This window comes from Narcine bancroftii, chromosome 1, assembly GCF_036971445.1.
Source record: "Narcine bancroftii isolate sNarBan1 chromosome 1, sNarBan1.hap1, whole genome shotgun sequence".
Classification (NCBI taxonomy): domain Eukaryota; kingdom Metazoa; phylum Chordata; class Chondrichthyes; order Torpediniformes; family Narcinidae; genus Narcine; species Narcine bancroftii.
The window spans coordinates 318,619,967-318,634,490 of NC_091469.1; the positions used below are offsets into that span (position 1 = coordinate 318,619,967).

General features: G+C 56.4%; 1 protein-coding gene across 1 annotated transcript in view; it reads right to left on the reverse strand.

Annotated features, from left to right (window-relative positions):
• Positions 1–13,582, reverse strand: part of LOC138757427 (collagen alpha-6(VI) chain-like) — a 31,632-nt gene extending 18,050 nt beyond the window's left edge. Inside the window, exons 1-2 of the mRNA XM_069924734.1 lie at positions 13,487–13,582; positions 9,272–9,372 (exon numbers count right to left, since the gene is read on the reverse strand). Of these exons, the coding sequence (XP_069780835.1) occupies positions 9,272–9,368 (97 nt within the window). The 5' untranslated portion in view covers positions 9,369–9,372; positions 13,487–13,582. The remainder of the gene's footprint in view (positions 1–9,271; positions 9,373–13,486) is intronic.
• Positions 13,583–14,524: the final 942 nt, after the last annotated feature.

The window sequence follows — 14,524 nt, forward strand, 5'->3', positions numbered from 1 at the left end:
TGGCACAGATAATCTAAATGCGGCGCAGGTGGGGTAGGGGCGGCGCAGGTGGGGTAGGGGCGGCGCAGGTGGGGTAGGGGCGGCGCAGGTGGGGTAGGGGCGGCGCAGGTGGGGTAGGGGCGGCGCAGGTGGGGTAGGGGCGGCGCAGGTGGGGTAGGGGCGGCGCAGGTGGGGTAGGGGCGGCGCAGGTGGGGTAGGGGCGGCGCAGGTGGGGTAGGGGCGGCGCAGGTGGGGTAGGGGCGGCGCAGGTGGGGTAGGGGCGGCGCAGGTGGGGTAGGGGCGGCGCAGGTGGGGTAGGGGCGGCGCAGGTGGGGTAGGGGCGGCGCAGGTGGGGTAGGGGCGGCGCAGGTGGGGTAGGGGCGGCGCAGGTGGGGTAGGGGCGGCGCAGGTGGGGTAGGGGCGGCGCAGGTGGGGTAGGGGCGGCGCAGGTGGGGTAGGGGCGGCGCAGGTGGGGTAGGGGCGGCGCAGGTGGGGTAGGGGCGGCGCAGGTGGGGTAGGGGCGGCGCAGGTGGGGTAGGGGCGGCGCAGGTGGGGTAGGGGCGGCGCAGGTGGGGTAGGGGCGGCGCAGGTGGGGTAGGGGCGGCGCAGGTGGGGTAGGGGCGGCGCAGGTGGGGTAGGGGCGGCGCAGGTGGGGTAGGGGCGGCGCAGGTGGGGTAGGGGCGGCGCAGGTGGGGTAGGGGCGGCGCAGGTGGGGTAGGGGCGGCGCAGGTGGGGTAGGGGCGGCGCAGGTGGGGTAGGGGCGGCGCAGGTGGGGTAGGGGCGGCGCAGGTGGGGTAGGGGCGGCGCAGGTGGGGTAGGGGCGGCGCAGGTGGGGTAGGGGCGGCGAAGGTGGGGTAGGGGCGGCGCAGGTGGGGTAGGGGCGGCGCAGGTGGGGTAGGGGCGGCGCAGGTGGGGTAGGGGCGTCGCAGGTGGGGTAGGGGCGGCGCAGGTGGGGTAGGGGCGGCGCAGGTGGGGTAGGGGCGGCTCAGAGAGCATAGCGGGTGGGATAGACAGTGTAGTGGTGGCACGGGTAGCATGGGGATGGTACAGAGAGCAAAGGGCTAATGTAATATAAATATAACATACAGATAATTTCAAGATAATAACAAGATAATATAAATGTGGCAAAGAGTGCAGGGAGGGCAAACGACAGAGTAGGGAGGGGGACTGACGGAGTTGGCAAGGACGGGGACTGACGGAGTAGGGAGTGGGATAGATACAGAAGAGGATGCGACAGACAGTGTAGGGGTTGCAACAGACAGCATGGGGTTGGAATAGGTAGAGTAGGGAGTAGGACAGCCAGCGTGGGTTGTGACAGACAGCATAAGGGTGGGACAACAGCATAGGGAGTGGGACAGGTCGAGCAGGGAGTGGGGCAGGTCGAGCAGGGAGTGGGGCAGGTCGAGCAGGGAGTGGGGCAGGTCGAGCAGGGAGTGGGGCAGGTCGAGCAGGGACTGGGGCAGGTCGAGCAGGGACTGGGGCAGGTCGAGCAGGGACTGGGGCAGGTCGAGCAGGGACTGGGGCAGGTCGAGCAGGGACTGGGGCAGGTCGAGCAGGGACTGGGGCAGGTCGAGCAGGGACTGGGGCAGGTCGAGCAGGGACTGGGGCAGGTCGAGCAGGGACTGGGGCAGGTCGAGCAGGGACTGGGGCAGGTCGAGCAGGGACTGGGGCAGGTCGAGCAGGGACTGGGGCAGGTCGAGCAGGGACTGGGGCAGGTCGAGCAGGGACTGGGGCAGGTCGAGCAGGGACTGGGGCAGGTCGAGCAGGGACTGGGGCAGGTCGAGCAGGGACTGGGGCAGGTCGAGCAGGGACTGGGGCAGGTCGAGCAGGGACTGGGGCAGGTCGAGCAGGGACTGGGGCAGGTCGAGCAGGGACTGGGGCAGGTCGAGCAGGGACTGGGGCAGGTCGAGCAGGGACTGGGGCAGGTCGAGCAGGGACTGGGGCAGGTCGAGCAGGGACTGGGGCAGGTCGAGCAGGGACTGGGGCAGGTCGAGCAGGGACTGGGGCAGGTCGAGCAGGGACTGGGGCAGGTCGAGCAGGGACTGGGGCAGGTCGAGCAGGGACTGGGGCAGGTCGAGCAGGGACTGGGGCAGGTCGAGCAGGGACTGGGGCAGGTCGAGCAGGGACTGGGGCAGGTCGAGCAGGGACTGGGGCAGGTCGAGCAGGGACTGGGGCAGGTCGAGCGGGGACTGGGGCAGGTCGAGCGGGGACTGGGGCAGGTCGAGCGGGGACTGGGGCAGGTCGAGCGGGGACTGGGGCAGGTCGAGCGGGGACTGGGGCAGGTCGAGCGGGGACTGGGGCAGGTCGAGCGGGGACTGGGGCAGGTCGAGCGGGGACTGGGGCAGGTCGAGCGGGGACTGGGGCAGGTCGAGCGGGGACTGGGGCAGGTCGAGCGGGGACTGGGGCAGGTCGAGCGGGGACTGGGGCAGGTCGAGCGGGGACTGGGGCAGGTCGAGCGGGGACTGGGGCAGGTCGAGCGGGGACTGGGGCAGGTCGAGCGGGGACTGGGGCAGGTCGAGCGGGGACTGGGGCAGGTCGAGCGGGGACTGGGGCAGGTCGAGCGGGGACTGGGGCAGGTCGAGCGGGGACTGGGGCAGGTCGAGCGGGGACTGGGGCGGGTCGAGCGGGGACTGGGGCGGGTCGAGCGGGGACTGGGGCAGGTCGAGCGGGGACTGGGGCAGGTCGAGCGGGGACTGGGGCAGGTCGAGCGGGGACTGGGGCAGGTCGAGCGGGGACTGGGGCAGGTCGAGCGGGGACTGGGGCAGGTCGAGCGGGGACTGGGGCAGGTCGAGCGGGGACTGGGGCAGGTCGAGCGGGGACTGGGGCAGGTCGAGCGGGGACTGGGGCAGGTCGAGCGGGGACTGGGGCAGGTCGAGCGGGGACTGGGGCAGGTCGAGCGGGGACTGGGGCAGGTCGAGCGGGGACTGGGGCAGGTCGAGCGGGGACTGGGGCAGGTCGAGCGGGGACTGGGGCAGGTCGAGCGGGGACTGGGGCAGGTCGAGCGGGGACTGGGGCAGGTCGAGCGGGGACTGGGACAGGTCGAGCGGGGACTGGGACAGGTCGAGCGGGGACTGGGACAGGTCGAGCAGAGACTGGGACAGGTCGAGCAGGGACTGGGACAGGTCGAGCAGGGACTGGGACAGGTCGAGCAGGGACTGGGACAGGTCGAGCAGGGACTGGGACAGGTCGAGCAGGGACTGGGACAGGTCGAGCAGGGACTGGGACAGGTCGAGCAGGGACTGGGACAGGTCGAGCAGGGACTGGGACAGGTCGAGCAGGGACTGGGACAGGTCGAGCAGGGACTGGGACAGGTCGAGCAGGGACTGGGACAGGTAGAGTAGGGAGAGGGACTGATAGAATAGGGAATGAGACAGATCGCGTATGTGTGGCACATGTAGTGTTGGGGTGGGACGGACGGCGTCAGGGTGGCACGGACGGTGTCGGGGTGGCACAGATTATGTCGGGGTCTCACAGGTAGTGTAAGGGGTGGGATAGACAATGTAGGGGTGGTACGGTAGCGTGGGGATGGTACAGATAAAACAAGATGGCACAGATAATGTGGGGGCGGCCCAGGCGGGGTGGGGGCGGCCCAGGCGGGGTGGGGGCGGCCCAGGCGGGGTGGGGGCGGCCCAGGCGGGGTGGGGGCGGCCCAGGCGGGGTGGGGGCGGCCCAGGCGGGGTGGGGGCGGCCCAGGCGGGGTGGGGGCGGCCCAGGCGGGGTGGGGGCGGCCCAGGCGGGGTGGGGGCGGCCCAGGCGGGGTGGGGGCGGCCCAGGCGGGGTGGGGGCGGCCCAGGCGGGGTGGGGGCGGCCCAGGCGGGGTGGGGGCGGCCCAGGCGGGGTGGGGGCGGCCCAGGCGGGGTGGGGGCGGCCCAGGCGGGGTGGGGGCGGCCCAGGCGGGGTGGGGGCGGCCCAGGCGGGGTGGGGGCGGCCCAGGCGGGGTGGGGGCGGCCCAGGCGGGGTGGGGGCGGCCCAGGCGGGGTGGGGGCGGCCCAGGCGGGGTGGGGGCGGCCCAGGCGGGGTGGGGGCGGCCCAGGCGGGGTGGGGATGATACAGATAACACAAGATGGCACTCTAGGGGATGTCACAGATAGTGTCGCGAGTGGGACAGACAGTGTCGGGAATGGGACAGATATGGTTGAGGGTACGTCAGACACTGTAGGGGGCGCGACAGACAGCGTGGGGGTGGGCCAGACAGCGTGGGGGTGGGCCAGACAGCGTGGGGGTGGGCCAGACAGCGTGGGGGTGGGCCAGACAGCGTGGGGGTGGGCCAGACAGCGTGGGGGTGGGCCAGACAGCGTGGGGGTGGGCCAGACAGCGTGGGGGTGGGCCAGACAGCGTGGGGGTGGGCCAGACAGCGTGGGGGTGGGCCAGACAGCGTGGGGGTGGGCCAGACAGCGTGGGGGTGGGCCAGACAGCGTGGGGGTGGGCCAGACAGCGTGGGGGTGGGCCAGACAGCGTGGGGGTGGGCCAGGTAGAGAAGGGAATGGAATGCAGCATGGGTGAGACAGACCGTGGGGAGAGGGACCGACGGCGTGGGGAGAGGGACCGACGGCGTGGGGAGAGGGACCGACGGCGTGGGGAGAGGGACCGACGGCGTGGGGAGAGGGACCGACGGCGTGGGGAGAGGGACCGACGGCGTGGGGAGAGGGACCGACGGCGTGGGGAGAGGGACCGACGGCGTGGGGAGAGGGACCGACGGCGTGGGGAGAGGGACCGACGGCGTGGGGAGAGGGACCGACGGCGTGGGGAGAGGGACCGACGGCGTGGGGAGAGGGACCGACGGCGTGGGGAGAGGGACCGACGGCGTGGGGAGAGGGACCGACGGCGTGGGGAGAGGGACCGACGGCGTGGGGAGAGGGACCGACGGCGTGGGGAGAGGGACCGACGGCGTGGGGAGAGGGACCGACGGCGTGGGGAGAGGGACCGACGGCGTGGGGAGAGGGACCGACGGCGTGGGGAGAGGGACCGACGGCGTGGGGAGAGGGACCGACGGCGTGGGGAGAGGGACCGACGGCGTGGGGAGAGGGACCGACGGCGTGGGGAGAGGGACCGACGGCGTGGGGAGAGGGACCGACGGCGTGGGGAGAGGGACCGACGGCGTGGGGGTTGTCACAAATACTCCAGAGGGTGTTACAGTTTGTGTCGGGAGAGGGACAGGCAGTGTCGGGAGAGGGACTGGCAGTGTCGGGAGAGGGACAGGCAGTGTCGGGAGAGGGACAGGCAGTGTCGGGAGAGGGACAGACGGAATAGGGGGTTGGGACAGACGGAATAGGGGGTTGGGACAGACGGAATAGGGGGTTGGGACAGACGGAATAGGGGGTTGGGACAGACGGAATAGGGGGTTGGGACAGACGGAATAGGGGGTTGGGACAGACGGAATAGGGGGTTGGGACAGACGGAATAGGGGGTTGGGACAGACGGAATAGGGGGTTGGGACAGACGGAATAGGGGGTTGGGACAGACGGAATAGGGGGTTGGGACAGACGGAATAGGGGGTTGGGACAGACGGAATAGGGGGTTGGGACAGACGGAATAGGGGGTTGGGACAGACGGAATAGGGGGTTGGGACAGACGGAATAGGGGGTTGGGACAGACGGAATAGGGGGTTGGGACAGACGGAATAGGGGGTTGGGACAGACGGAATAGGGGGTTGGGACAGACGGAATAGGGGGTTGGGACAGACGGAATAGGGGGTTGGGACAGACGGAATAGGGGGTTGGGACAGACGGAATAGGGGGTTGGGACAGACGGAATAGGGGGTTGGGACAGACGGAATAGGGGGTTGGGACAGACGGAATAGGGGGTTGGGACAGACGGAATAGGGGGTTGGGACAGACGGAATAGGGGGTTGGGACAGACGGAATAGGGGGTTGGGACAGACGGAATAGGGGGTTGGGACAGACGGAATAGGGGGTTGGGACAGACGGAATAGGGGGTTGGGACAGACGGAATAGGGGGTTGGGACAGACGGAATAGGGGGTTGGGACAGACGGAATAGGGGGTTGGGACAGACAGTGCCTGAGCAGGAAAGACAGAATACGTGGGTGCATATAGATGGGGTGGCGCGGTCCGCCTATGGCTGGCACAGACAGGGTAGCGGTGGGACAGAAAGGGTAGGGGTGGGACAGAAAGGGAAGGGGTGGGACAGAAAGGGAAGGGGTGGGACAGACAGATCGGATGACACAGATAGGGTAGGGGTGGCACAGATAGGGTAGGGGTGGCACAGATAGGGTAGGGGTGGCACAGATAGGGTAGGGGTGGCACAGATAGGGTAGGGATGGCATGGATTGAATTGGTGGAAGTACATATAGTGTAGGAGTTAGCCCAGTACCTTTGCAACGCCAGCAGTTGTGACTTGGATTTGAATCTTTTGCTGTCTGTCAGGAGTTTGTACGTTCTCCCCATGTCTGCATGGGTTTTCCATTGGGGCTCTGGTTTCTTCCCACCTTTCAAATTGTACCAGGGCTTATAGGTTAATTGGGAAAAATTGTGGTCTGTTACGTTGCTGTATGTCTGATTTTAAATTTAAAAAAGAAAGATGTCCACGATCCAGTGTTCCTGCACAAATTTTGAATTGCATTGTAGCAGCTCCCCATTTGGCCAGTATCAATAATTACCATTTCATTTTTCAGTTCTTCTCTAGCTGGGAGGACAACTGTGGAAAAATGGCAGGTATTTTTGGACATTTTTCACAGGATTCAGGACAAATTTATTCCAAAGATGAGGAAAGGCTCTAGGAGATGCAAATGGTAGCCGTGGCTAACTAATGAAATCAAGTGCAATATCAAATCCAAAGGGAGTAAGTATAAGATAGCGAAGCGGAGTGGGAAGTTAGAGGATTGGGAAACCTTCAAAGAGCATCAGAGGGTAACTAAGAAAGTCATAAGAGAGGGGAAAATGAAGTACGAGAGGAAATTAGCAAATAATATAATGGAGGATAGCAAGAGCTTTTTTAAATATGTGAAGAGGAAGAAATTGGTTCGGTCTAAAATTGGTCCATTAAGAATGGAAAAGGGTGGAATTATTACCAGAAACAAGGAGATGGCTGAGGAATTTAACAAATACTTTGCAACTGTCTTCACCAAGGAGGGTATAGGTTATGGTCAGTTAGGGGGTAGTGGTCATGCGGTATCAAGAGACTTGGGGAACTTTCCTGGGGAAGTAGGGGATCTAATGGATATCCGGATCCAGAAGCAGGAGGTTGTGAGTAAATTGTTGGGTCTGAGGGCTGATAAATCCCCAGGCCCTGATGGGTTGCATCCCAGGGTGCTTAAAGAAGTTGCTATGGAAATTGTGGAAGCACTGGTCGACATTTTCCAAAGTTCCATAGATTCGGGGGAGGTCCCTGAGGATTGGAGAGTGGCCGATCTGGTGCCGATTTTTAAGAAGGGAGGGAGGGAGAAAACGGGAAATTATAGACCGGTCAGCCTGACGTCAGTGGTGGGGAAGATATTGGAATCTATCATAAAAGGAGTAATAGCAGAACACTTAGGCAGAAATAATAGTATAAGGGCTAGTCAGCATGGATTCCTTAAGGGTAAGTCATGCTTGACTAACCTTCTGGAATTTTTCGAGGATGTGACAAAGAGGGTAGACTTGGGAGAGCCAGTGGATGTGGTGTATTTGGACTTCCAGAAGGCCATTGATAAGGTACTGCACGGGAGACTAGTGGGCAAGATCAGGGAGCATGGTATTGGAGGTAAGGTGCTGACATGGATAGGAAATTGGTTAGGAAATAGGAAACAAAGGGTTAGAGTAAGCGGGTCTTTTTCAGGATGGCAGGATGTGACGAGTGGAGTGCCGCAGGGATCGGTATTGGGTCCTCAGTTGTTTGTAATTTATGTAAATGATTTGGATGAGGGGATTATTAATAACATGAGCAAATTTGCAGATGACACTAAACTGGGTGGTGGTGTGGGGTGTGAGGAGGATGTCAGGAAAATGCAGAGGGACTTGGACAGGTTGGGGGAGTGGGATGCTGAATGGAAGATGACGTTCAATGTGAGCAAATGTGAGGTTATCCATTTTGGGGACAATAATAGGAAAGCTGAGTATTATTTAAATGGAGACAAGCTAGGGAGTGGGGAGGTGCAAATGGATCTGGGTGTACTTGTTCACCGGTCACAGAAGGCTAACATGCAGGTTCAGAAAGATGTGAAGAAGGCAAATGGCATGTTGGCTTTCATAAAGAGGGGATTGGAGTATAGGAACAGAGACGCCCTTCTGCAGTTGTACAGGGCCCTGGTGAGACCCCACCTGGAGTATTGCGTCCAGTTCTGGTCTCCAATTTTGAGGAAGGACATACTAGCTATAGAGGGTGTGCAGCGCAGATTTACAAGGTTAGTTCCAGGGATGGTGGGGTTGACATATGCTGAAAGGCTAGAAAAACTGGCCTTGTATCCGATGGAGTTTAGAAGGATGAGGGGGGACATGATTGAGGTATACAAAATTATCAGGGGGATAGACAGGGTGAAGTCGGATTACTTGTTCCCAATGATGGGGGAGATGAGGACTAGAGGGCATAGTTTAAGAATACAGGGTAGGCCCTTTAGGACGGAGATGAGAAAACATTTTTTTTACCCAGAGAAGTGTGAATCTGTGGAATGTTCTGCCACAGAGGGTGGTAGAGGCAGATTCGCTGGTTATGTTCAAAAGAGAGTTAGATAAGACTCTAGTGGGCAAAGGAGTTAAGGGTTATGGGGATAAGGCTGGAAAGGGGTACTGATAGTAGTGATCGGCCATGATCTGTAAAATGGCGGTGCTGGCTCGATGGGCCGAAGGGCCTACTCCAGCTCCTATTGTCTATTGTCTTTAGGTTGGTGTGATCATAACCTGATTCATTGTAACTATATATAGCTCAACTGTACAACTGTATTGTCTCATCATGAACTACCTTTCATCAATGCTGACACAGTGGGCCATTGCTCATGGTAAAGCAAGGGCTTTAAATAATCTTCAAGAAGTGCCTTCCATACTCATCATGTGCCACTTGACAGCTAACTGCACCCAATATGTTCCTGAGGTTTGAATGAGTCCCAGCAACCCAACCTAACTCCAATTCCAAATGCATGGATGTAATGGTGAAGTTGCCTTCCCTGGAGAGGATTCTGTAGGAACTGTAAACATGTGATTGCCTACATCACATGTCTAATTTAATAAGGAAGGCTCTTTTTTGCTGAAATGTTAAACACACTGAGACAGTTTAAAATGAAAACATCTGTCCAGTCCATAGATGCATTTTTAATTCATTAAAAATCATTTTTTTTAAATCCATATACAATTAATTACATACCAATGCTTTGAGAGTTGATGTCATGCATCTTCACAGTTAGAAAGAATATTATGGTAGTTCCTTTCAAAAGCCACATGTTGAAAGAATTCCAAGGCATTCTCCTGAAAAAGATAGGATTCTACAAATCATTTATCGCAGAAATCATGCAAAATAATAGTCAGGGAAGCAATGCATATTTGTATAGTGCAGGGGTTCGCCACCTTTTCTGCCCCTCACATCCCACCTTAAGTAATCCCTGTGCCGTCAGTGCTCTGTGATTAGTAAGGGATTGCTTAAGGTGGGATGTGGGTGGAAAGTAAAAGGTTGAAAAGAACTGTTTTAATCGTAGCTCATCGACTCGTTATGTGCACCGTTTCAAAACTCCAATGGAAATGGGCCATTGACAATTTTTTCTCAAGCAAAATATTTCAGTAACTATTGGGTTTGGAGTAGTGATTCTCAACCTTCCCTTCCCACCCACATACCACCATAAGCATCACAGAGCACTGATGGCATAGGGACTAATTAAAGTTGTATGTGAGTGGAAAGAAAAAGGTTGAGAACCAACTGGTATAGCGCATTTAATACAAATACCCCCAAATCTCTCATTGAAAACAAAAAAAAAATCAATATTCAAATTACAGGAAGAGATTGTGGAAGAACATCAACACCTGGCTTTTTAAGGAAGAAGGCAAAGAGGCAGAGAAGTTCAGAATGGACATTCCAGAGAGTAGGACACAGACCACACATAATCATCTTGGAAGGTAATCATCTTGAACAGGATTTCAGTTGGTTCAGTGCTACAAATAGAACAGTTAACATGAATTGAAAGGAACAAACACCAAATTGGGGGAATAATGTGTATGGATTCAGGAGATGACAATAAATTGGGCTAGGAGAAGCAAGTGGAATGGTCGATTGCAAGGAGAGGTTTGTTTTCTGTTTTAGGGTGGGGGAATAATGGTAGACGTGAGAACAATTCACCATAATAAATATCAGATTTATTCAGGGTCGGCACCACCTTATTTATGCCCCTCATTGTACCCCTCGGCAAGTGCAAGGTCTCCCTCAACCTCCTATGCTCCAAGGATGACATGACTCAGCTAATCCAGCCTCTCCTTGTAACACAAATCCTCCTGCATCATTTATTTATGGCAAATAAATGCATGCATTTCCTTGGACAGTGGAAGTGAAGCAAGATGGGACAGGGGAACCTCGGGAATCAGTTACCAGAAGGAAAACAGGAGGGGATGTGTTTTCCTTGATAAACCAGAGCAAAGAACATTTGGGAGAAGGACAAGGGCGACTGATGTTCTCCAGCCAGAACTGATCTTTAATGGCTAAACCAGTTGTGTGTGTTGCACATTGAACTCTAAAATAGAGTGCTGGTTAAAGGCAAGTGCAAAGGATTTGCTGCTGACAGGGAGATACGAGGGGGAGATTGAAGTTAGAATATGGAAAAAGGAACAGCAAAGCACAGGAACCCCGTGTCGCATCCTACGTGCTGCCCAACGCAAGGTAAAACTCTGCTGCTTCTATAACCTGAACATATTCTGTCCAGCTCAAAGTCAACATTACCATCAGTCCGTTTCCAGAACATTGGGCAGGTGTGTTTCCCTTAAACTAGCCTCCCTCAAATGCATGTTACATTTTGCCCTAGGTTAAAGATTCTGACTGTCTGCCCTATCTAGGCTTTTCATACGTTCATAAATTTCTCTCAGGACAATGCTCCAGAGAAAACAACCGATCTGTTGCTCATACCCGCTCATCCAGGCACCACCTGGTAAATCTCTTCTGCAGCAGGACCACATCCTTCCTGCAGTAGAGCAACCAGGGCTGCGCGCAATAAGACCCAGAACCGCCACGGGCGAGCAAAGCTTCAAAATGTGCTATTTGTTTAAAAGAGTAACTGGATTCTTCTAGCTGGATGTGGCACTTTGTTCCGAAGATAAGGCCGACGACCGCGCGGACCCCGGGGGAGGGTGGGGTGACACCGGCTGCCGACCGAGGTGACAGACGGGGAAGCGTAGCGGCAACGGCGGCCAATCCCAGGCCGGCAGCTCCTGGGGCCCCATATAAGCGCGACGGCCAGAGCAATAAATCAGTCTCGATCTTCTCCATGTCTGCGTAGTGTGGAAGTTACAACACCAGGTATAAATACTGGAGGGGGGAGGGGGGGCATTTCAGATCTTGAGTTGAAAATGCCCGAATTGTAGCAATAGGACAAAGTTGAGAAGGAAAACAGAAAGAACCCAGGGGGAATGCGCCCCCTGCCCTCTCTCATTCTTCACCCCTTCCCAGACCGAGCCAAGGCTCTCAGACCGGAACTGTTGAACCCTTCCTCTTTCCACAGCTGCTGTTCTGTTCACAGTTTCGTTTTCTCGCATCTGCAAGGGAGTTAAACGTCTCAGATTCAGGCTTTTCCCTCTTGGTCTAAAGGTTTTGAGGTTCATCACCAAGGCTGGAGGAAAGACTTTCAGCTGACGCGCCACTTCAGTTTCCGCAGCTCTTCGTTCAGCGCCGAAACGCAAGTGGTGGCTGAAAGGAGGTCGCGGAAACGGTCCTCCTCTGACTATCGGCTCTCAGGGCGGAGAGGTGGGACTTCTGACTGCACGAAGAAATCATCATCCAGCCCCTGGCGAGACCATTCTCAAAATGCACTTTAATTTTGCACTCGTTCTCCGAACAGCACAGTGAGTGGCCCAGACACTGGCGGAATGTCACTGATCCATCAACGGCAGGTTCTCTTCGGTGAGAAATGCAAGCCTTCTGTCTCCCATACAATCGGGGTACCTCTTTTTTAATGGTTTTGATTGATCTTATTAAAGATGCTGTTGTAAAATAAAGCAGCGAGCTCGCCTTGATTTGGTTACCGGTCCATTCATGTTACCGGTGAGTGGTATCAGACTCATGAAGACGGGGTTCTCGCTGCTTCCCAGCGTCGGGCACAGCCCGCTTCCGACGAATGAATGGGCGGCTGACTCCACGCTTAACGCCCAAAGTTTAACCCAGAGGTTCTCAACCTTTTACTTCCCACTCACTTTAAGTCATTCCTTACTAATCACAGGGCACCTAAATGGCCTAAATCAGTGGTTCACAATCTTTTTCTTTCCTAAATCAGTGGTTCTCAATCTTTTAGTTCCCATTCACATCCCACTTTAAATAATCCCCATACCATCGGTGCTCTGTGATGAGTAAGGGATTGCTTAAGGTGGGACGTGGGTGGGAAGAAAAAGTTTGAAACCCACTGTTTTAATCGTCCCTCATTGACTCATTATGTGCACGGTTTCAGAACTCCAAAGGAAACGGGCCAATGACAATTTTTCTCAAGCAAAATATTTCACTAACAATTGGGTCTCAAGCAGTGATTCACAACCTTCCCTTTCCACATCCCACCTTAAGCAATCCCTTTCTCATCACAGAGCACCTAAGCAAAATACTTCAGTAACAATTGGGTCTAGAGAAGTGGTTCTTAGCCCTTTTCTTCCCATATTTTTTTTTCCCATTCACATCCAATTTTAAGTAATCCCTATGACATCGGTGCTCTGTGATGAGTAAGGGGATGCTTAAGGTGGGATGTGGGTGGGAAGGGAAGGTTGAGAATCACTGCTCTAGACCAAATTGTTAGTGAAATATTTTGCTTGAGAACAATGGTCATTGGCCCTTTGGCGTTCTGAATCCGTGCACATAACGAGTCAATGAGGTACAGTGGGTTTCAAACTTTTTTTCTTTCCACCTTTACACAGAACCGATGGCACACGGCTGACTCAAAGTGGGATGTGAGTGGGAAGAAACAGGTTGAGAACCGCTGGCCCCACACCTTTCTCACGCCTGGCGGGGGAAGCGCTCGCCCACTCCCCGCAGAGACCGGCCAACAAGGCGACCCAAAATACTCCAGGCCAGTCCAACTCGTATTCCTGGCGCACGGTGCAAGTCAAAATATTGGTTGTTGGGGGATTGGGGGAAGTCATTCAGGATCTTTGCCCTACAGTGGGGTCCCAGAACTGAAAGGCTCTTTAAGATGCAAGGTGCAGCGAGAATATCCTTTTTCAAAACTAAACATAAATGCCCATGTTTGGTCATAAACTTCCAGCACACGACCATTGGAAATCAGTAAGCCTGCAGCACGAGTAAAGTTCTAAACCCCCACCATTCTGAAAGGATGTTGAGAATGGGGGCTCCTTTGACGAATTAAAGCGATGCCCGTACAGGGGCCATTGCAGATGTAATACTTACTCGCCCACCTCACCACGGGACGTCCAGTCGTCCGCTGTTTGCAGCAGGTTCTTGAAAGCGTTGCAGCGATTGCACTGTTTCACGTTAATAAAGTGCTGGGAAGCTCCTCCCTTCCCTTCGGTGGAATCCCACTAAATATGCAATGACTGTGACCTAATTAGAATCGTCCTTGCCCAAACTCATTGCACGGATTCTTTAAGACGTAGGGTCTTCCCTCCCCCCTTCCCACCTTTGAAGGGGTCGCTGGCAAAAAAAAGGATCCGGGCGAGCGGACGCTTGTCGCTCGGGCAGGGTCCCTCCAGAAGCCTTCACGCCCATAGTTCAACCCGGTGGGGATTCAATGCGGTTCGAGAGACCAAAGGAAAGGAACCACGAAATAGCCGAGCAGGGAAAAGCTGCACCTTGCAGGGGGATTTGGAAGTCAAGCGGAGCCCATCCGTATGCTCTTGGCTTTCTGGGGACTGGGACAATCCAACAGCAGTGCTGAGAACTTCAGTGCAGTAAGTGGAGCCATTGGCTCGTTCTACTGCATGGGCTACTGACTAATGACTCTGCTTTGATTGGAGTACAACACGCCATGGTTGATGTAAAAAAAAAGACCAAGACTTAGGAAATTCAGCAGGTCAAACAGAGAGCTTTATAGCACAATGAGAACGGTCTGGGCCCACTCATTGGTCGGCTGTACCTGTGGCCCTCCTACAGACTCCTGCATAAAGGTAATGGTCCCCTCAACACCCCTCTCCCTCTTCACTTCTGGACCTTCGACCAGCAAGGATGTTCCTTGTGAGCCTATTGGCTTTGTTCAACTTCAGTCTTCTGGGTGATTGATGGTGCTTCATTTTATTCACTGTAGTCTTGCCAATGGGGTGGGGGTAGGTCCTGAAGCCATAAATCAAACCTCCATTGCCTGAGGCTTCTACCAACTTTGAACTCTGGCTGTACTGTTCTGAAGCGTTCCTGCTGGCATTGTCAGCCATCGATTGACAAATTACAGGTACTACACAACTGAGTTGGGCCCCTGGTGTATTTGATGATCAG